General features: G+C 43.4%; 2 protein-coding genes across 4 annotated transcripts in view; one reads left to right on the top strand and one right to left on the bottom strand.

The window, feature by feature from the left end:
- The window catches only part of LOC137847968 (aquaporin-7-like), a 28,828-nt gene extending 26,480 nt beyond the window's left edge, over nt 1-2,348 (top strand). For all 3 annotated transcript variants that reach the window (XM_068666714.1, XM_068666715.1, XM_068666713.1), the window contains one exon: nt 257-2,348. In XM_068666714.1, coding sequence (XP_068522815.1) covers nt 257-416 — 160 coding nt within the window. In that variant the 3' untranslated portion in view covers nt 417-2,348. The remainder of the gene's footprint in view (nt 1-256) is intronic.
- Nucleotides 2,179-22,501, bottom strand: TPGS2 (tubulin polyglutamylase complex subunit 2). The gene is made up of 7 exons (XM_068666716.1): nt 22,351-22,501; nt 18,851-18,930; nt 11,267-11,354; nt 8,383-8,514; nt 6,633-6,746; nt 4,962-5,122; nt 2,179-3,669 (listed from the first exon to the last, which is right to left on the bottom strand). Exons 1-7 carry the CDS (start codon nt 22,418-22,420, stop codon nt 3,427-3,429), a joined length of 888 nt encoding a protein of 295 aa, XP_068522817.1. The 5' UTR covers nt 22,421-22,501; the 3' UTR covers nt 2,179-3,426.
- Nucleotides 22,502-22,509: the final 8 nt, after the last annotated feature.

Here is a 22,509-nt window from a genome sequence, read left to right as displayed (position 1 = left end):
GACCAAGTGACACAATCAAGTGGGTTCTCCTTTTCACAAAAGGGTTGTACATAGAGAAGCCCCATGCACCGGGTACACATAATTTGGGTTACATCAATTCTTCAGTGCTGGATTTAGCTTGACATTTGAGTACCTCGGTTTAGCCACCAGGAACTAAGGAAGTCTAACCTTAGCTAGAGATTGAGCTGGTTATTGCAGTGTCTGGAGAGCCAGAGTGGTCTGGCTCACCGGATGCCTCTTCTGTGTTTTGTTTCAGGGCTGGAAATTACTGGTGGTGGATCCCAGTCGTAGCTCCAACACTGGGAAGCCTTGCTGGTAGTTTAGTCTACAAACTATTCATTGATGTTCACAATCAATCTGTCCCAGAAAGTGGAAATGAGAAAGGACAGCCAGCTATAGAGACTTCTACGCTGTGATGGCCACATGCTCCCAGGAAAGGGTCTGACAGCGAAGTCGAGGTGGACACATGCACTGACAGCTAAAGGGTAACCATGTGGGTAAGGGATGTGCAACAGCACTGCTGGAGCACACACGTTTCTCACCCTGCAGGTGGAGAAATGAGAGAGTAGCTTACAATAAATCTATTCTGCTTAACCAGACAAACAGGGTCTCTAAGACACTGGGCAGACCTGAGTAGGCTAGAGCTGTCTATGACCTGAAGAAATTACTCAATCTCCCTGAGCAAAAATCTACCAAAAAAAGAAAAAAAAAAATCACATTCTGGAGAAAAAGTACAGCTGCAAGACTTCAGTTACCTGTAAGTTCACAGCAATCAAAATACAAAATCCAACAGGGTTAGAATTAAAAATTAGTCCTACACAGTGGCAGAAACAACTTAATTGAAGAAATTTTGATCTGGACTATTCTTTTTGTAAGAGATGAGAGATATTACATTGATGAATCAGGACATTAGATTTGTTTCTGTTTGCTATATCTGCCACAATATCTATGATCCAGTTTGTCAGAACACAGAGAAGAGCAAAGGTGGTCTGAAAAAGAAACCTGGTGGGTTTTATTTTTTATTTTTTTAATAATTTGTTTTCTTTTTGGTCTAAATACTACAGAAGCACTAGCAAATTAGTAAATTACAGGGTCTCCTGAATCCTGGTATGACCTGCTGGAACAGGCTGATATTTTTTGTGCTATGCTGGTGTGATGGAACCAGGTGTGTTACTGATGATTGAGACTTCAACTACCAACTTATGAAAGGATTCAGACAGCTTCTGTGGCAGCAGAAAACAAACAAGCAAAAAAAAATCAGAAAACCAACAAAACCTTTTCTCCACTCTGAAAGCAAGAATAACATGGGAAGATACTGCTGTGCTCCTTGCATGAATTCTGCCACCTCCATTTGACTGAGGAAATAGGCTTGCAAGTTTGAAGCATCGTTGGAGTAAATGTAAAACATTATCAGAAGCTGCCTGTCCCCAGGCTGGGTGATAAGGCTAACTTTTCTGGGGGCTGCTTAAGCAAGTATGTTCCATATATCAAGTGTATGACTGTGGTTCCAGGGCTGGGTACCACAAAGACAACACAGGACTCTACTGTAGGAAATGACAGAATATCACTGTTGCACAGAATTATGAAAACTGGCACTTACTGGCTTTAACAATCATTCACATTACGTTATTAAATGGACTATTACTGTATTACTGTCACATGGGGGTGGATGGTAGGTACTGACATCTCTGTTTCTTCATTAGAGTTGACCTTTATTAGTAGAGCAGCTCCAAAAGATCTTTACTTGGCACAAGGTGCACATCAGCCTAAGAGGGCTGAAGAGCATTAAAGGATTTTTCTCCTGTGCCGGGGGGTGGCAGAAGGCAGCTGCTAGGCAAGCCCTGGAGGGCTCTTTGAGCATTGACAGTGGTCCCTGGGTAAGTGCTGGAAGCCAGCAAAACATGTTAGAGTGAGGCTGGATGGCTGCAGAAATTTTGAACAGTGAATATGATGGAAATAGAATAACCAGTTCACAGAGATGAAGAGACTCATCCATGTGATAAACTGGGAACTCTGTAATAGCTCAAGGTGGGATCAGCTTAAGACACTGTAACCTATCTCAGTGTGAGATTCTGCACTGCATTAAAACAAAGCCAATCCAGCCTGCACTCTGTTGTTACTGTGCATCCTTGTGCATGTGCTGCCAAAGGCATCTTCAAGTACTTAATCACTCTGGAGGAAAATATTAAAATCTTTATTAAAATACTATTAAGCGCTTACAGGGCGGCTTCATCTTTCTGAAGGCCATACAAACACTTGCAAAAGCCTCACAACATCCCTGTGAGGTAGTTTGGTCATATGTAATTATATGACTGCTTCACAAATAAAAGATGCTGCTCTTTAAATAATCCAAGCTGAGTTGGAGATGGTGACTTTTATTTCCCTGCTTAGGCACAAAACGGGTTGTTTGCTACCATGCATTTTCAGCATATTTAAGAGGACAGAATGGCATATAAGTGTATTGGAAACAGATGCAACTGAAAATCAGCAGTGAGTGGGTTAAAGTGCAGTTCTACCCTGAAAACTTCCAGTACAGAAAACAGCATCAGGGGCTTGTAGAGCTGCAGGATCTCAGTGGCCCCTGGTCAGATCCTGCCTAATTAACAAGTGACAAAGGCTGAATGCTCAGGTTGCAAACGAATGTGTAACAGACCAGAGGGTCCTCCTGGCTTACAGGACTCTAACACCACAGACCCACCTGCAGCTGCCCTGGCTGAGCAGCTCCCACAACACCAGAAAGCAAAGGCAACAAGGGACCTTGCAGCTTCTGGCTGCTCAAAGGAAAGGACACCACATGGGTGTTGTTACCTGAAAAGCTACAGCACAAAGGCCAAGGAGTGGTCTGGGTTGTAAGAGCAAGTGCCAGGCCAACACAGAGATATGGAAGCCCCAGGTCCCACTGCGCTGTGAATCTCAGAGCAGGAGTTGGAAGCAGAACAGGGAAATGCAGTTTGAGTCTGTCTGAAGTGGAAGATACTTCTTTGTTCCGTGGGTTCCAGCCTGCTCCCATAGCATGCAAGGTCAGGACAGGTTTCTTTCAAAGGAGACAGCAGAAATGTCCTTATGCTGCAATTCAGCATGAGTGGTCCATTAAAGTAACAGTGACTTACATTTACTTTCATTTCACTGCTGTAGTTGCACAGGAATAACAGCTTCCCCACAGAGCACCGACATCAAGGGCTTATTCACGCCCTCTGAAAAGTGCATACTCCAAGTAGCAGAAGGGAATTAAATCAGTGTCTCAAGGTTTTTCTCAGAGTTGCCTGGAACTACATCCCTCCCACGTCAAAGTACATCGTGGTTATATTTCATGCAAACACTGCAGTGCGTTTTCCATGGGCACATCTATTCATGCACAAGGAGCTTGGTCTGAATCGCTGAGACTGCATCAGAGCATATCAAAGCTTATTGCAAATGCTGTTGGGGTCAGATCTGGGGGTCTCGCTTCTTTGAAGAATTCCCAACTAGCGAGGATGTCTTGGAGGAGGTCATGCTAGTGTGGCTCTTTTGGGCCCCTGCTGGCTGGGACGTTGGTTTCTTTTTCATCACTGGAGTTTTGTTCTTGCTTTTAAATACCTTGTTGGGGTCCAGCTTGTTCACAAAGGAATCAGCTTCTTCAGAGAGGAGAGCTGTGTTGATGGTTATAGGTTTATACATGTTAAACCATTGCTGAAAGACAGGATGGTGGGGAAGGAGGAGGTTAAAAATCAAACTGCAATTAGACATTTTCTGCCTGTTCCTCTTCACCCCAGAGCCCTGATTTTAATCATACACCACATAACAGTTAGCAGTTTACAGGACAAGGCAGAGTGCCCTGTGATAAAGATATGCAAGACACATCTACAGCCTTGGAGCTGTCCCACATTCCAGGCAGGGAAGAGGAGAACCAGACACAAACCTAAAACTACCTTTCCTGCAGTGTAACTCCTATCAGGAGGAACTCCTGACTTAAACCACAGGAGGAAAAGTAAAAGGGAGGGGATGAAACTAAACCACTTTCATTTGGGTTCAGAGAAGCAGAAAAGATTAAAAAGACTGGAATGCAAAGGTGCTTATAAAATGGAAAAAAGCTAGTTACGCTTACCAAAAAATAGCTTCCCACCCTCTCTGCACATACAATGTTGCTGATTTTGTTTTAAACTCTTTACAGAAAGGATTTTGTGTTTGTTTCTTGTCCGCTTGATTTTATGTCTGGAATATTGTTCTTTTTTGTTCCCATATGCCCCCCACACCATTATGCCCTGAAGTTCCCATCTCTCAATGTTTTTCCTATCAATTTGCCATTGACAAAGTCGGGAAATGAAACAGTAGGGGTTATAGTACCACAAGTCCCTCTGACACCATCCTCAGTAAAGTATTTAAAAAGATAAGCAGAAAATCAATACCAAAATGCATACAGCAATCTGTTCATGTATTGCTTAATGGAAAAGGGCTCTAATATACCATCCTTAAAGACCCTCACAAATGATAATGGTTAACATACTAGGAGGATTTGAACTAATAGAGGCTGCAAATGATTAGGGAATATATGAATAATTTCACCAAGATTTGTGAATATAATAAAATGTTCTAGCAAGAAAACTACGAAAAGGCAGAGCACAGACACATGCTAATTTACCACGCACCCAGCCCTGACTAATAAAGTAGAGCACAATATGACAGGGAAGACACCAGGAACACAGGGCCAAATTCTGCAACCATTGATAGATAGAAGTCAGCAGTGATTTTAGTGAATTGTTTCTATGCACGCACAGGGCTGAGGCAGAGACCACAGAATGTCAAGCTGGTAACATAGCTGCCTTGTCTGTATTAAGAGGAAGACACTCACCAAGACGTGCCAGGCCTTGCCAGCGTGCACAGACATTGCCCAGGCTTACATGTATGTGCTGTGCTCTGCAGCAGTACCAGCTCTATTCCCTGACCTCACACAACGTGGAAGCTGGGTTAGGGTAAATCCTTACCTTGGCCTGGGGGCTCACCCCATAGCTGGTGAAGGCGTACTGCCACTGTGGGAGACCCAGGTGAGTGATGAGCAGGCGGTAGTAGGCTGTGAAGGTTTTGGTGAGGAAATGCCAATACAGAGCTCTGTCCAGGAACCATATCTCTGTGTCTGGGGAGACAACTAGAACCAACCAAAGAAATTATGTTGTTGCTGTGAGGTGATAGGAGATCAACCCCTGGCCCAACGTCAAGTGGGAGACAAAACACGCTTATGGGAAAGATTGCACCTTCTAAAACACAGCGTCCCTGACTAACATAGGTGATTATCCAGAGGGAATGTGGTTTAATGGTTAAGAGCATGGGGGCTGAAAAGGTCTTGGTTCTGCTCCCAGAATCATGCAACAGCCATTACAGTCACTTTCCCTGCTGTAAAACAGATGCAACTCTGGACCAACACTCTACATTCAACACACTTGGACAACAGCAACTTTGCAGTGTAAGTTACAAGCATTATTACAGCCAACTTTTATCTGCCCCACAAAATAAAAACAAGAACCAAATTGTCAGTCATCTGGATTACTGAGCATAGAGTCCAGAGTCCGGAAGTCATAGGAGAGTACGTACTGCCAACAAAAACACATTTCACAAAATCCTTCCGTGGTGATAAAATCCTGCTCTGGTGGCAACATCTTTTGAAGAAACCACCATCAGATTACTAGCGTAAAAAGAAGAGATTTTTCTTGGGAAACTGAGGTGCTGAAAATTGTCAGTTAAACACACCACCTCCCATGCTGACATCAACACTTATAAACAGTGCTGCCTCTCCTTGCTCAGATCATCCAGGTTTTCAGCGTGTTCTGAAATCACTACCTCTGGAAGCAGGATGACAGGTAAGAAGTTTCTGCCCTGGGAGTTCAAGTCACACCCAATTAAAACACAAGATAACAACCGCAGGCCTTTTTCTTAAGAACACGTATCCCCCAACTGCACACCCCCACACAGTGTACATGCACGTACGTGCACACACCCCTAGTGACCTGTGTACTTTGACAGATGACAGCTACTTGAGAAGTGACCTGTATGTTTCACTGATCCCTGATTGAAAACAACTGTCTGCGTATCTTTCAGAAGGAACAGCTCAAGCTTACGTCTTTCACTCTGCTTTTCAACCTCCTGCCACCAAATGTTGACCTACTTAGCACCTGGAGGCTCTGCATCCACTTACACGGTGGCTGAAGCAGTCTAAGCCTGTCTGAATGAGACGAGGACCTTTTTGTCATTCATCCTTTGCTTCTAAGCAGACACCCTTCTCATCAAAATGTAAACAAATTCTTCTAAGACATGCAAGTAACCATAAATATGTTAGTGGCTGAAGTCTAGCTCTCCACATTATTTCAACATAATTGCTTGCAGGTCATACATGACTGCTTTCCTGGGTCAGTACACAAACATGCTATGCATACAGAAATTCTAAGTTATAACTCAGACTCAAACATTAAGAGGAGGGAAGATGTAAACTCCAGCTAAGCCACTGTTATGGTGTAGCCACTGAGTTCAGCAGAGACAAGAAGTCTCAGTAAGTGCTCATCTATAAATTGCAAAGGAGATCAGAAATGTAAGATGATTCCACATGAGGCTTCCAGGTACAATCTGTAAAAAGAAATGGCAAACTTTGCTATTTTTAGTCTTACCTGGTTTAGCGTGCTTATAAACAAGGCAAACTTTCCCATTCCCGTTGCATGGGTCTAATTCAAAGATAAGACTACGAGAATCAAAGTGTGGCTTCTCCGGTTTGTCTTCATCACCTGAAAACAGAAAAAAAAACATTTCTTGAAATACGTTTGGAAAACTGACTTTGACTCAGCTGCAAAAAGTCAATCGATTTTGTAGTTATTTATAAATCAGCTGAAGAAGAACTAAAGCAAACCATTATATTTATACTTCTTTGAAAGGATTAAAGTCCAGATACAGGGAAAGAGAGACACATTTTAAGTCTTCAGTAGGAAAACAAATCACAGAATCAAAAACAGATGGCTGAAAAAAACACATCAAGTCCTTCCCTGGCATAAGACAGGATCACAGGATCAGCTTTGTGGATGTCACTCCTGACAGGCACCTTATCTTTTCTTCCAGTGCACAATGTCACAATCTCCAGGCAGTAAACCCAAATGCATTGATATAACTGAGAACTTTTCCCCATGTGGATCCTGAATCCTCTTTGCTGCTGAAGTCCTCTATTGTGTTCTATCCACTCTCCTTTTTTTGCCCTACATCCTTATTTTCTGGAAAGATCAGAGAGAACCGTTCTTTTTCTGCTGACACAAGACTTTGATGAACTTGGAGATGTATACATTTCTTCATACATTCCAGTGTGACATCTGCCTCCTTCTCAATAGCCACAGATTCTGACTCTCATTAAACTTGTGGCACAAAACCATCACAGAGCCTTTCTACAGGACCATTTTGGGACTGTGGAGCTGTAAATTCTTGAGGAATACGATTTTGAATTTTAATGCTGCTGAAGAAGAAGGGAGACACAAGAGTTGTACCCTTCTGAAGAGTTATCCGTGAAAATCAGGATGAGAAGTCTTACAGGAATTTAAACTTTTCTCAATGCACCTTATAAGGCCATCAGTGGAAGTCCAAGTGGCTAAATGGAAGCAGAATCTGGCCCATTTCTCTACAATGGATAGAAGACCAGGACTGTTGACAAACTGGAATGTACAAAAGAAAATTTCAGATGCATTTAGAGGCTACAAAAGCTACAGAAATTCAGAAACAAGACTGTGAAATCAAATAGCAATTTTTTTAAGGAGTCAGTATGACACCTGGCGTTGTTCTTGTCTTACTTCTTCCAGTCTTGTTAGACTGTAAGAGGTCTGGGCTTTCTTTTCTTTTTTATTTTCTTTCCCCTCTCCAAACCACAGGATGCCCAGCATGTCCAGGCAGTCTGGAAATGCACATTTTCCAGTGTCACCTCACACTTCAATGTACTTACCAGAGTTGCTTTTCCAATTCCAAAGAGCATATCCAGCTGCCTATTCACTACCAAGACCAAACTGTTATCTTTTGTTGATATAACACCATAAGCACACAAAGATTTTACAAGTTGAATCACTGGAGGAGGTTTCAGTTACGAATGTAAAAAAGGGAAAAGACAGAACAGGAGGACAGATGGACTGTTAAAAGAGTACAAAAATAATACTAGCAACTGGCAGAGTTAACAATACCTGTCAGATTTACTGAAAACATGTCCACATCTTAAGGCTGTAGGGGACTAGTAGGATGTATAGCAGCCATGATTCCAAGAGAGACAAAAACCACATCTACATGGAGTGACCTTTTCTGGTGCCACATCCACATGCTATATGGTGAAAGTATCCTAACAGAGCAAAAGGGATGAGGCAGGGCACACATTCCAACCTGTTAACAGGACCTTACCTTCCTCATCTGAATCATCTTCCAGGTCAGCGAGACATGGTGCATTCGGCAGGGCGTACATGGAGGAACCCCCAAGCCGACAAAGCTTTGAGATACTGTTAATCACCATGGAGCCCAGGGGCATCGGGGTATCTGCAATAAGACTGACCATTAATTACATTCAATGTCAGGAAAGTAGAGGAAGTATGCTTCTTCTCCAAAAATCTACTCAATCTCTTCTAAAACAGGGTGGGTAGAAGAGATGCATATGCCTAAGAGGCCTGTACACTTTACCAAGCCAGGCTCCATAATAGTGAATTTTTGTTTTTTTTTTTTCAGACAACACCAGGTCATCAGCTCTTGCTCTACTGCAGGACCAAGGAAATTTCAACTCAAAGGCTTTTATTTATTTTATCTGCTATAATCTGGGATAGGAGAGGAAGCAGTACTCTTGACACCATCTCAGAGCCGTGCACGTGAGAACTGCACTGCTGACTAGGCCCGTGTTGCAGTGGTTAGCCCAGTCCTCTGAAACTGGCTCTTAAACATCCTGGCTAGCTACAGCCACCCCCACAACACTCTCTTCCCTGCTGCTGTCCTTTCTGCAATGAACTGCCACACCCATTTACAATGCACTGGGTAGCTTGCCCTCTTATATACCCATCAGCTGAGGATGTCCTCTCGAATCCTACTCCAACACAGATTTTCAACAGTGTGGCAACATGTTGGTACTCCTGAGCAAATGTTTGAGGACTTCACAGAATCACAGAATTTCTAGGTTGGAAGAGACCTCAAGATCATCGAGTCCAACCTCTGACCTAACGCTAACAGTCCCCACTAAACCATATCCCTAAGCTCTACATCTAAACATCTTTTAAAGACTTCCGGGGATGGTGACTCCACCACTTCCCTGGGCAGCCTGTTCCAGTGCCTCACAACCCTTTCGGTGAAGAAGTTCTTCCTAACATCTGACTTAAAACTCCCCTCGTGCAACTTAAGCCCATTCCCCCTCGTCCTGTCACCAGGCACGTGGTAGAACAGGCCAACCCCCACCTCACTACAGCCTCCTTTAAGGTACCTGTAGAGAGCAATAAAGTCACCCCTGAGCCTCCTTTTCTCCAGGACTTGCCACATGTCTCCTTCTGAGGACCAATTCTGTCACTTGACATCAGGTCACAAGCACCCATTCAGCCACGTGCCAGCATGAAAGGCCTCAGAAGGCACAGATCTGACTTGCACAAACAAGGCAGTTATGTGAGCTGCTTGGTCTCTGTGCGCTTGCGTGCTTTTTGTGCCACAATATTCAGAGGTCACGACACACTAAATCCCACTTGAAACATGATGGGATTTCAGTACAGGTGCTACAGCCCTGATGTCTGAAATGAAATCCCACTTTGTGAGGAAGATTCCTCTATTTGAGACTCTCTCTTGATGCCAGCAGTGTCTATAGCCCAATCTGACAACGTGGCTTTAAGGTAATGAGAGCCAAGAGAAGACTCGGTGTGCCCAACTCTTGCCAAACAAGGACAGATAATGAAGCTCGGTCCTGCTCTCCCTTCTGCCACTAACTCCAGAGATAATTCCAGTGAATGGACTTTAGCTAGTGGAAAAGTAGAATCAGGCTCAGGCCTTGCAATTCTGGAGGCTGGTGATAAACTTGGTATGTATGGTATAAGGCAATTCCCTGATGCATTATTTCTTGTTATCACCGCAAGGTCTTGTCTTTGTGGCTGACTAATGTAAACGGCGTGACCTCTGCTCAGGTGCCTGACTGGTCTGGCTTCTATTAACTGAGAAATGAGAACTATGTGAGAAGCAGAAAAACAACTTTAAAAAGAAATAAATCATATGTTCCATCTTAGCTGGGTTGGGTAAAGATGTAACTAACTAAGAAGACAGATAGGCTTTCCTAACTGTCATGATCTTTACAGCCTCTCTCTTTCTGGCTCATGATGGGAACAGTCAGATGAATTCAGTAGATTCATTTTTCTCAAATTAAAGCCACCACATGGAGTGGAGAGACACTGAAGATACTAATGATGTGAAGGATTTTCTACAACACTCCTTATGGTTCATACTCCAATGTGTAATTCACATGTTTATGTGGTAGAGGACAGTCCCTTCCTCATACTGCAGAAATGGAAAAAGAGAGAGGGATTATTTTGTTAACACAAGGTCCCAATTCTGGCCTTTTATTCAGTTTGCCATTTTAAATGGAGTGCGTATCATGTCTCTCTGGATTGCATATATATATATATGCAAATACACACACTTTTAACGAGAAAGCAGCATTTTCTGATGGTGACTCCTTTTACTGCCTTATGGTGGGATAATGTGCTAGAGCTGCTTCTCTCTCCATGAACCACAGAGGGAATCCAGGTACTAGATTTAAACAACATACCTAAATCTGGGTGTCGACAAATGTCCAGTATATTTATTACGGAATGGTTTTTATGTCATTCAGCCTTGTTTAGTTTCTAGACAGTGTTTGGTGTACATCTCTCCTGTAGAAGTCCAGCATGTGCAAACAACAGCTTTTGCCCTGTTGCAAAGACAGGGACTTCTGATGTGCACTCATACTTTTTTTCACTTCATCAAGACATTTCTAAAATCGCCTACAATACAATGCAGATCTGCACTCACTTATTGAATCAGAGATCAGTTTTCTAGTGACTGATCAAGCTGTCTAATAGACAAAGTACTTCTTTTTTTTTCAAGTTAAGGAATGGTGCTAATTTTTCATTCGAAATGACTTGATGTGTGTGCATGACTCTTGCTCAGACTAACGCACGGTGCTGATGTGTGTTGAATGCAAAAAGAAAGTTTAAAACTGAAGAGATTCTGCACAGACAAGACTGTCTGCAAATAAATGAGGGTATCAGGAGAGAGGAACACATGGACTCACCATCAGTCTTCACACTCCAGGTCATCTGGAAGCCATCGGTCATGAGATAGAAGTTCTTTAAATCCTCTGGCAACACGCAGGAGTTTTTCTGCAAATCACAAGAGGCCCCGAGTGTTATGGGAAAATACAGAACATGCCTCAAACACACAGAGCAATTGAATATTAGTACAGAAGTATTTGCCACAAAACGTTTTGCTCAACTCCAAGATGACTCAAATCAGGTCAACCTTGAAACTTGAGAGAAAACTGTACGTTTCTTGAGTCTGTGCTACTGTATTAACAAAGATGATGAGAGCAAATTTCACAAAGAGCAGTCTGTCATCAGAAGGTGATTACAGGCTGTTCCCCGAATGAGACAACCCATCATCCTGTGATACTAACCACTTCTTCAGGATCACAGGCATAAGGACAACCAGCTTCTTCATACATCTTTATGGCTTACAAGAACAGCATTTTGTTTTAAGTGAAATCAGACTAAGCCTACCTGCTTCACTAAAGTACGTATAATAGTAGAACAAAGATTCTTTTTTCTTTGAGAGTTTTCAGTTCCAAGTAGGTGAGAGACACACAGACTCAACAGTTGCCCATACTCAAGCTGGTTTCACATTTCACTTAACAGTATGCGTGTGAAAACACAAAGAGCCAGTCTTACAAATGTGCTGGCCTGGCTTCATCCCACCAAACTTTGGCACTGAGCTGGGACTCCAATACGTGCCTCCTTCTGAGCCAACCGTGAAAGAGGCACTTGCATTGAGCTGTTAAGAGTGTTTCTAAGACACAAGATCCTTCTCCTATGCCTACCTTCACTGTGGAAGAAGCCTTTCTTAACTTGGACACTCAAGCAACAAATATGAAGGAGGGAGGATAAAGGCTTAATCCTCAGAACAACAAGAAGCCTACAGAACTATAGCCAGCTGCAGGTACTGCCCTTCACTCCCACTGATGTGGTGAGAACACAAAATGAAACAGTACAGAAGCATGTCAGTTTTAAGAAGACAGGCAACATGTATGGTGCAAGGACTTACTGGTTGCTTCGTCTGCAGTTGTTTTAGTGAAAAAAAGTCTATAGAAGATTGAGGTGAGTTCACATTTAAAGCATCAACTCAAGATTCCATGAGAATAAGCCCCGAAAACTCAAGAGTTTAATTACTAAGAAGTTTGAAGAGATGAGCTGTGTGTGTCTAGCCAAATCTTTAAAGTCTCCAGTGATGCTAGTTCCAAAATTTGTGATTTGTCCCAGAGCTGCAGCATCCTCCTTAATGAAAAGTTTTCCTAACTGCAGTCTGAATCTCCAAGTTGCAACCTGTGGTCATTCTCCCTTTTCAGTGCTTTTAAACCTTCTCAGAAACAAAGACATAGCCCCTTGGGGGTCAAACTCCAGCATTAAACCAGAAGGACAGACAACTTTTTAAAAACATACATCTGAGACGTATATATAATCACAGGACTCAGGCAGCCACCATTTACAGGGAAAACGAACAAATAACGTGAGATTTGCAATATGGCATATCTGACTCGAGTGCTTCTGTGATGGGATTTCCAGCCTTTTTCAAAAAAAAAAAAAAAAGAAAAAAAAAGAGGTCTACTTCTTTCATTAAACCCGTTTAAGAGATACCCTTTTGGATATGGTCTGCTCTTTGTGCAGTGGGTTTGACACTCAGAACAAGAAAATACAAAAATACAAACTTTAAGAGCATTTAAAGCTCAGCAGAGCTGTCCCCCACATGAGCTTATCATGCCACAGATCCAGATGTTATTCGGGTAGGTATTCCTAACTTGGCCTCAGAGGCCTAGATGAATTTCAGAGCAGCTACAGACTTGCTTTGGAGAAAACAGAGGTGTCACACTAATAGCTTTCCATCACCATCCCGCTGCTGGGACTGGATTTGTAACATCCTCAGAACAGTGATTGGATTCTTCCCCATGTCTGCAGCCCATGCATATCCAGTTACCTGCAGATTTTTCCTCAACGCGTCTCTCCAGCAGGAGCCACCTCCTACCTGTGCATTTAGCTGCTGTGCTGGCTTCTGGTCTTCAGTGACTGGTATGAAGAAGAAAAGGTTCTGGCCTCCTCCTGTCCACATCCCTTCCCCACCTAAGGATCTGGGCAGCCTATTCTTTGAGTTGTTACGGTCCCTGTCCCCTAAGCTGTGGCATACAGACAATGCAGGAACCCGTATCTCACCCCCAAGCTTCATTCCTGTGCGCTAAATAATGCACTTTCTGGGCATATCCATTTATGCCTTCAGCTGACAACTGACAAGTCCTAGATACTAATGGCTTTGCAGCTTGCAAGAGGGCACTTTGCTTTACCCAGCACATCAGCAGCCTGTCACTAACACAGTGTTTTCCTAACCCAGCTTGCCAAAATCTCCAGAGGTGACAGCTACTGAAGCAGAGAATCTGATACTACAGAAACTTTGCTTTGATAAGACCTGAAGATCATCTGATAAGAGCCTGCTGATGGCCAAGGGCCTGCTGGTAAGTTTCAGAAGATTACTAAACCACATGGACATATCTGAAGTTCTTCAAATGCCTTTAACAAACACACCTTCTTCTGTGGGTTCTCCTCAGCACTAAATATTTACAGTTTCATGCTGTACTTTCACCACTTCTAATTTCAAGCTGTAGCTACAAGCACAGTGACTAGGTTTAAAGCTATGAAGAAAATATGACAGACCTGCTACAAAGCCTCAGAAGAGCAGAAATGTTTACATAGCACTTTTAAACACACACTCGCCTTTCCCCCCATTTTTACTAATCTATCCCAGCAGAAAAAAAAAATAATATATGGGATATATATGGGAATATCTCTCTTGGTTTTGATGGGCGTCTCTCTGTAAGTGGGAGAACCAGATCCATTGGGATGACAGGTCCCTGCACAAAAATCATGTCTGGAAAGGCCTTGTACTCCGAATACTCCTTTTTCTGGAAGGAACCAGCTACATGTACATGCTTCTCCAGCTGGCCACCCTCCCCCCTTTGGATTCTCCTAAACATGTCCCCTCATTTGACTTCCCAAATGCTGGTGGGAAATGCTGTACCAGAGCAGATCTGGTAAAACAGATTACAAAGCTTTATTAATACCTTTCTCTCCCATCTGACAGAAAGGACTAATATGTCATGATATGCTTAGCCACATGACTCTATGACTTCAGAACAGTGTTTTTTTTGACAGCAGAGACAGAGAACCAAGCCATTACTGTATAACAAAAATGGCTTAATCTCTAGCAGCTATATTCCCCCTGCTCAACTGGTAGTTTCCAGGGTTGTGATCTCCAGCCCCATAAAACACAATATTCCTAAAAACGTGCCAGAATTTGCTTAACCACAGCCCTGGCAAACAGCCGTTTTCATCCCAGTCATCTGGTTACACTCATCAGCTCATAAAACAGAATATCCCAAGTGCCCAATATGGTGTGTGAGGTCTATTCCTTTTGTTTATTGTCCATAATATCCCCAAATAGTCTCCCAAGAAAGCACAGTCCCTTGAGGATAAAGAATATTAGAAACAGGGAGGCTTTGCTGCCAAGAACCGAACACTGGATCCAGAGGTAAATCACTGACGTGCAGCAATTCCCATAAATCCGTATTGAAAGAATGCCTCCCAAGCAAATATCCTAAAGATATGGATAGCAATCAAAGCATACAGCTGTAGAGAAACTTCTCTGAAAATCCAAACGATTGCTATCCAACTTCTTAGGAGAGGAAGAAGGGATTTATGCCACTTCTCACAGCTTCCAAGTAGAGTACATCAGCAGCCACTTTTCTTTCCCCGTCTTCATGACCAGCCTACCCTAGCTGACAGGTTAATTTTCGTAACCTACTGAGACTTCCGTTTTGTAGTTTACATGTATAACTCTGATCCCGTTGGGGCTCCCAGAATTTCCTGTCCGTTCCTCTTATGGAGAGGCAGAGGGCTGGGGTGGGCCCGATTCCCTGCTGCAGAGAACAGTATGTGGCAGTTCTCGAGGATGATGCTGTGCAGCCAGTATTTTAAATCAGATTATTGTAAGGCTCCACAGGAGGAAAATTCTGTACCAGAAACACTAACCGCCTCCCAAAAGCACTTCAGCCTGCTCCCCATTAAGCAGCCTGAAGAACTGTACCTTTCCTTGTGCACTGGTTCTGCCGGCTCCACGTCTGCAGCTCTCCCTCCCGCCGTGCCACAGGGCAGGTGGAAGGAGGGCAGATCCTGTGCTCCTGGGTGTCAGGCACTGAGGGAGGGCATTGCAAAAGGATGGGAAGAAGGGGCCCTGTGGATCTGTGCACCTGCACGCTGATTTTGGAGGCAAAAGGAGATGTGGTAGACATGATGAGGACGGCTTCTAGAATAGCCAGGAACAGTTCCCAGTGGGATTCACATGCAGAGAGCTTCTGAGTCGTTTGGCAGCCTAAAAAAGCCCACATCAGGAAAGTCCCATACTGCCTGCAGGCTTTTTGCTATTTTATTACAGAAAGATAAACCTTTGTAGACAAAGGTCGTAAGAAGAAACAAAAGATTACTCATGTGGAGTTGTAGAATATCAGTGCTCCAGAGCCAGCTGAGGACAGCTTGGACACTTAGGAAGCCAATTAGAGGAACTGGTAAAATGACCTCCTTCATTCTGCGTGCCTTGCTGAGGTGCTGAGCCCTGGGACTCCCAGCTCCCCCTGCCAGCTGCAATTTTGTGTTTTTGTAAAGCAAACCAATGATCTGGGTGACTTATTTCTCCTCCAGTTAAGGCAAAAAGGAGATCTAGATCAGCCACTGTCACTGCAGATACCGGAGTGCCTCCTACCAATATTTTAGTGCCATGGCTGCTCTTACAAACTGCATGTAGAGGGTAGCAGGGCAGTTGCCAACCAAGGTGTAGGAGTGGGAACTGAATCATAGCAGGATATATGGTTATTAGCACTGGCATTCCAGTGACCTGAAAGCTCTGTCTCTACTCTTCCTTCTACTGTTTGTCTCACTTTCTCTGGGAAAAGATAACATCTTCACAGGTCTGAAATACCCAGAATCATGAAAAATTACCTGCTTTCATTCAAATATTTTGAAACGCTTTAAGTTTTTGGGAAGTGATGTTACCCACGTAAGTACCTGACAAACACGCATCTTAAATATTTTTGTGAGTGTGCTGATTTCCAACGCAATATTCAGGATTGATTTCAGGTTAGCAGCTCTTTCTGCTTGCCTGTGTCTAAAAGAAAGGCTTGGAAAAATCTCTTCTGTTCTCTTGCTGCATTACTGCACTGTAACCTGTCAAAATGCTCACCTTCTCTTGTAGAGCTCATTGCAGCTGACTGGTGTTCAATAAGCTGTTCTAAGGTTTTAAAACTTCCACCACAGCATCCAGTTAAATATTTGGAAAAAAACAGGCACAGCCCATTTTAATTAACACAGTGGATTGAGTCAAGCAAAGAAAAATAAAAAATACTGCCAACATTATTAAAGTACAAGTTTAATAATTCATAACTAAAAAGGCTGATTTTTCTTACAAAAGTTTCAGAATACCAGGGATTTTCTCTTGGCAGAAATACGTTTTCTTTGCAAAACTGAAATGGGACTGGAAAAAAAAATGCTTCTAGAAGAACTGTTTAAATATATATATCTTAAGAGTAGAGCTTTTATTTGGTGCGTCTCAATAAAAAGATGGGATTTTTTTGGGAAAAAAAAAAAAGAGCATAATTTGGGGTATAGTTTAACCATTTTTTCCCTACATTGCATAAAAAGGCCTGCAAATAGTTTTCAAGCCAAATATGTAGCGGGGAGTTAAAAATACTGTCCATGTCAAGACTGCGTGTTAAAAGCTCAGCTGTGGAGAAAGTGATTACGTGCATTCGTGTTGCCATCTAGTGGCTATGAGAAAACACTGATGAAAGTAACATGAATACGTATACCAAGAGAAGCAAGCAGGGTGAGTTTGTAGAAAAAAGAGGTGCAAGTTCACCCCTGAAGGGCCTTGTGAGGTGCTGAATGCCTTGCTCTTAATCATCGCTCCAGGACACACTGCAATTGTGTGGACTGTGATAGGTATCAGACTTCATCCCCAAAGCTCATGAAATAAAGGAAAAAAAATTTATCTTTTAATTCAAGAAAGAAAATTTCAAATCTATTCAGTACAACTGGAAACAAAAAGAAAACAGCCAAGTGAACTGCTTTACTGTTAGTAGACCAGTCCAACTGTATCTACTTGATTTTCACCCCTCATTTCCGCAATTAACCTATCTCCTTCATGAGGGGAAGAAAAGCTGAAGTTTCGACAACTTCAGAACAAAGTGTGTTGGGTGAAACATTTCAAAGCTTGGTTTTACAAGAACAGTTAAAATTTAAAACAAACCTGATATAATTTTGAGGATGGGAAACACCTGCAAATGAGAACAACCTGTTCTGGAGGAGCAGTCCTCTTTTCCTTTCCAGAAGAAAAAGAGTGAACCTCACTCTGCTGCTCCCAGATCTGTGATGGCTCACAGCCAGGGTGCCTCACACCTTCCAGCCCTGTAAATCCAACACCCGAACAGCTACAGGAAATCAGGAACCGGTTCACATGAGCCTGAAAAATTGGACATTTCTGCCTGACCACAGTTAGGGGCTACCGTACAAGTTCCAGTAACTAACACAGGTTTCCATCACACATATTCTGACCTGGATTATTCATAAATATCACTAAATGGGATAGGATGCTACCAGAAGTAGTGCAAGAATTTCCACTACTACTTTGGAAAACAACTGTAAATGGCTAGGTTGCAAAGGGGATGTTATTTTAGGTAGTGGAAACAAGTGCAGTGTCTGGGATAATGTGCATTCGGGAATAGTCAGGGTTGTAGGGAGGACAATTCACTCAACTCCATTCTCTGCCATGCTCCTTCCCAAAGGCCAGTCAGCTACAATTCCTTCCCAATACGTGAGAAATACCTAAAAAGCAGTTCTTCTCCCATGGTATGGGACTGACAAATGTATGTATGTCCAAAAAGAGGACTAGAAGTGCCATCTCTGTCTGCCAAAGTCACGCGACAGTATTCAGGAGCACACAGCCTGGTGCAGCGAGGTCAGTGAACAGGGAGCTGAGGTTGCTTGTGCTCCTTGTGGTGTTCTAGGATGGACAGTGGGATGTGCTTTGGCAAAAGGATTGGGTCTATTAGTCAGAGGACGTGGGGGCTATGACAAATAGTGACTAGCTGAGACTAAAAAGAGAAAGGGATAACTGGAATGAACTCTGTGGCTCATTGGTATTTTCCATCTTGATGCCTTTACCTTTAAAGGCTGTAAGTTAAAAGCTTCGTTTTGCCTGCAAGGGTCTTGGGAAATAGTTTCAGACCTGGGTCAGAACATTGTCTGTTCTCCACTGAGTCATCACTGCTCCTTCTTAGAGGTGTCACTCTGAGTGCATACACACTGATGGAATTTCTCTAACAGAACAGGTGCATGAGATAGCCTAAAAACGGAGCAATACCTGATCTACCAAAAGCAAAAAAGGGTTTCACTCTGCATCAGCCTTGGTAATAGGTGGTCTCACAAAGCAGCCGTTGCATATGACACTCTCCACGGGCTGCTGTACTCTCAGACCAACCTCGCTGCAGTATTACCAGGAAAATACTCACTTGTTCCCATGAAATAATTGCGTGGCGCTCCGCTGGCTCCTTCTCCACAAACGTCACTTCAGCAACTCCTGGAGAAGTCTCTAAAAGGAAAAGAGGAGCGTGTTTGCAGCTGGCACGGGTGACAACCAGGCACTGTTAGCCAGACAATTTTGCGAGCTAACTTGACTGACAGCTGGGGAAAAGGCATTAATGACTGCAAACATTGTGCTGGTGACTGAGCAGTCGCTTTCTTTTGTCTGTAATTGTACTCCATGTGTCTTGGCATGAGGATGCCTAGTGCTGCACGAGATGCCATCCTTTGATGGGTTTATAAAAACAAGAGTGCCTCTGTGCGTGCATCTATATATAGACAGATAGATACAGGCGTAAATTTTGTATTCAAGGTCTGATCATTTGCAGAGACTTTGTGGAAAACAAAAAGAAAAAAAATTAGCCATGGGTTCCTGGGCAAACTCAAAAGAGACGAATCCCTCTAAGTGTGCCCTGTGGTTTCACTCAGGCAGGACGTGCTCAGCTTAACACAAGATACTGCGCAGCGCTGCCATGAATTGTTAACAACCATGTTCCTCAAAGACAGGCACATCTCAGCGCTGGGTTTGAACACACGCAGAATCTGAACCTGCATGAGCAAACACTGGTCCTTTGGAAGCCCAGCTGGACACATGCAAATCTGTTACGAGCACTGAGCTCATCATTTATAAAAATCATCTCAATATTTTATGGGAAAGAATGCTACATAAATGCAAGATGCTAATCTACGTGGTGCTATCCTTGCAGGTGTGTGACAGTCTCCCTCGCACTTATTATTTTATAATGTTTTACTTCATCTACAGCCAACTGAAATAGTTCCCACTGACTTCATTCACTTTGGATCGGGTCCAGAAAGACTACTTACTTCTTGTTGTGGGAATTGCAAGCCCAGCACACAAGGCGGTAGAGTAGAAGTGATCACTATGCAGGGCTTTCAAGACTGGCTCTGCTGTGAGTGAAAAGTATTTGCTCCCGAAGCAGTCACACATATTGTAATTGCTTTCTGATAAAACATACACAGTGCACTAGACAGGAAAGGCAGGCACCAGAGAGCTTTGGTTTGGTTTTTATCTCCAGTTCTGGGCTTTTCATTCCAGCAGTGGTGTTGCCCTTGTCTGTTCTGCTGGTGAAAGAGCAGCACTCAGTTCCCGGAAGTCTGAATGTTGCTTTATTTGCAAGTATTGATTTTTACGTTGTCAGATAATTTAAAAGACAAAGCATAGCACCAGAAAACAAAACTCCAAGTTCAAATAACAATAATAATAATAATAGTAGGTCACCTAGATAATCCTTCAGGCCTGAGCAGGGCCCAGCACACAGAAGACTCTCTGATGCCTTGCCAAGTTTCACATCAAATAGTTGGGTGCAAGGCAGGGGGATCTGTCTCTTGCTCAAAAGCTTTCCATATGTATTCTGCTTCTAAAGAACCGTGTGGAATCAATGATCTAACCAGCCTTTTCCTTCTAAGCTATGCAAGTCTTATAACAAGTTAAGAGATTATAATAACAGAGTAATTGTTATTTCTGTGATCAAAGAAAACAGCAGGGATGTTTAATTCATCATGCACAAAGGCTCGGCTGGGATGATGGAAGATTTAATATCCTATCAGTCATAGGAAGATGTCTAAGAATAAGCGAGCTGCAACTTCTAAAGAGGTCTGAACCAAATCCAAGATCAAAAGAAAGAGAAACTCCATCTTAAAAGCCTGAATGTTATATTAAAAATATCCCGTGGGTGAGCTGAAGACCACATTTAACAGATGTGTATAAGTACGGACAGGAGCTCTATTAAATATTAAGGAGGAAGAGAAGGATAACTCTGCTCTGGGTTGCTTTTTCTTCCAGATGGAAGAAATCGGGAAGCCAACTAAGTTAGAGAAAAGACGCAGGATAAAGCTTGACTAGTTCAGGAGAATGAATTTTCCCAGTTAAAACTATTCTGAATTAAGGTCACAGTAAACTCTGTCCTGCTTTTAGGATATTTCATCCAGAAGCTTCCACAATGCTTTCCAGCATGAAAACCGAAAGACCTGTATGGTCTGAGCACAAAGCTGGAGCAGGAGCCAATCCTTATGGTACCACCAGTACTTCCTGCACTTTGGATAAACTCTCAAAATCTTTGTGAAAATGATGGAATAGTTAAATTCTTACCTAATAAAGACTGCAAATAGCAAAGTATATACCTGCTCTGGTCAGGTTTGATTTCATCAAACTGAATCGTACTGGAAATGGAAACGGATGCCCCTCTTTTTCCTCCCTTCCAAATCTTCATAATGCTTCTGAGAAATCTCCTACTTTGCAGGGACTTCCACATATACTAGAATTTTAACAAGCAAACAAACAAAAACTCCTACACAGAGTTTGTCTAAAGGAAGATTTGTTTTCAGAAATGGTGCCATGAACATTTGTTCATAAAGGTATTGGAAAACTGGGCCTCAAGCTCCCATTACTGGGTGTGCTAAGTTTTGTTGTTTGAAAGGGCTGAGTTTCGTTATGAGATCATTTCTATCCTCTGAAAAAGCGTTTCACAAACTCAAGAGTTAAAAACCTTTTAGCTGTTTTTCTGTCATATGTTGCAGGAAAGCACCCACTGGCTTCATGGGACTTACCAGGCCATATTTTGAAGTATGATAGCTCCTAGGGCTGCAAACTACCAAGTAAGGTATAATTTTGATCTAGATACCTTTTGCTAAAGGAAAACTGTAAGAGATTGGTAATGTTCCTCCAAATTTGTAGTTCAGGGACTCGAATTAACATGGTGGAATAGCTTGGATGACTTAACTGGGCAAAGATGTGTGAAACAGCTGGGAGGCGTGGAAAAATGGAGAAAGAACCAGAATGAAAGAACGCAGTGATGGAGTGGGGAGTGTGCGGCTGTCACAGGATTGTGTAGGTTGGAAGAGACCTCAGGATCATCGAGTCCAACCTCTGACCTAACGCTAACAGTCCCCACTAAACCATATCCCTAAGCTCTACATCTAAACGTCTTTTGAAGACTTCCAGGGATGGTGACTCCACCACCTCCCTGGGCAGCCCATTCCAATGTCTAACAAGCCTTTTGGTAAAGAAATTCTTCCTAACATCTAACCTAAAACTCCCCTGGCGCAACTTTAGCCCATTCCCCCTCGTCCTGTCACCAGGCTCATGGGAGAACAGACCAACCCCCACCTCACTACAGCCTCCTTTAAGGTACCTGTAGAGAGCGATAAGGTCGCCCCTGAGCCTCCTCTTCTCCAGGCTGAACAAGCCCAGCTCCCTCAGCCGCTCCTCGTAGGACTTGTTCTCCAGGCCCCTCACCAGCTTCGTCGCCCTTCTCTGGACTCGCTCAAGCACCTCGATGTCCTTCTTGTAGCGAGGGGCCCAAAACTGAACACAGGACTCGAGGTGCGGCCTCACCAGAGCCGAGCACAGGGGTCGGTCACTCCCCCACCCCCCCAATGTCCCCCCCTTTCCCCCCGTCCCCCCGCTCACCCAGGATCCGGGTCACGCCCAGCGTGAGCCGCTCCAGGTGCGGGCTGAGCCCGTGCGGCCGCTCCTCCATGCCGGCCCCGCTTTCTGACCCCTCTTGTCCTTCCTCCCCCGCCGTAGCCGCCGCTGCGCCTCATGGGAGCGGTAGTTCGGAGGCAGCAC

This window comes from Anas acuta, chromosome Z, assembly GCF_963932015.1.
Source record: "Anas acuta chromosome Z, bAnaAcu1.1, whole genome shotgun sequence".
NCBI lineage: Eukaryota > Metazoa > Chordata > Aves > Anseriformes > Anatidae > Anas > Anas acuta.
Note: the sequence above shows the minus strand (reverse complement) of the source record. Positions and strands in the feature narration are given on the sequence as shown.

Bases quoted from the DNA above. Each gene is read 5' to 3' on its own strand.
- TPGS2 (XM_068666716.1), bottom strand. From the start codon at position 22,420: ATGGAGGAGCGGCCGCACGGGCTCAGCCCGCACCTGGAGCGGCTCACG. The intron at 11,355-18,850 runs GTGAGTATTTTC...TGTGATTTGCAG, and splicing joins CAATTATTTCATGGGAACAA to AAAAACTCCTGCGTGTTGCC. The intron at 5,123-6,632 runs GTAAGACTAAAA...GGTTGGTTCTAG, and splicing joins TTATAAGCACGCTAAACCAG to TTGTCTCCCCAGACACAGAG.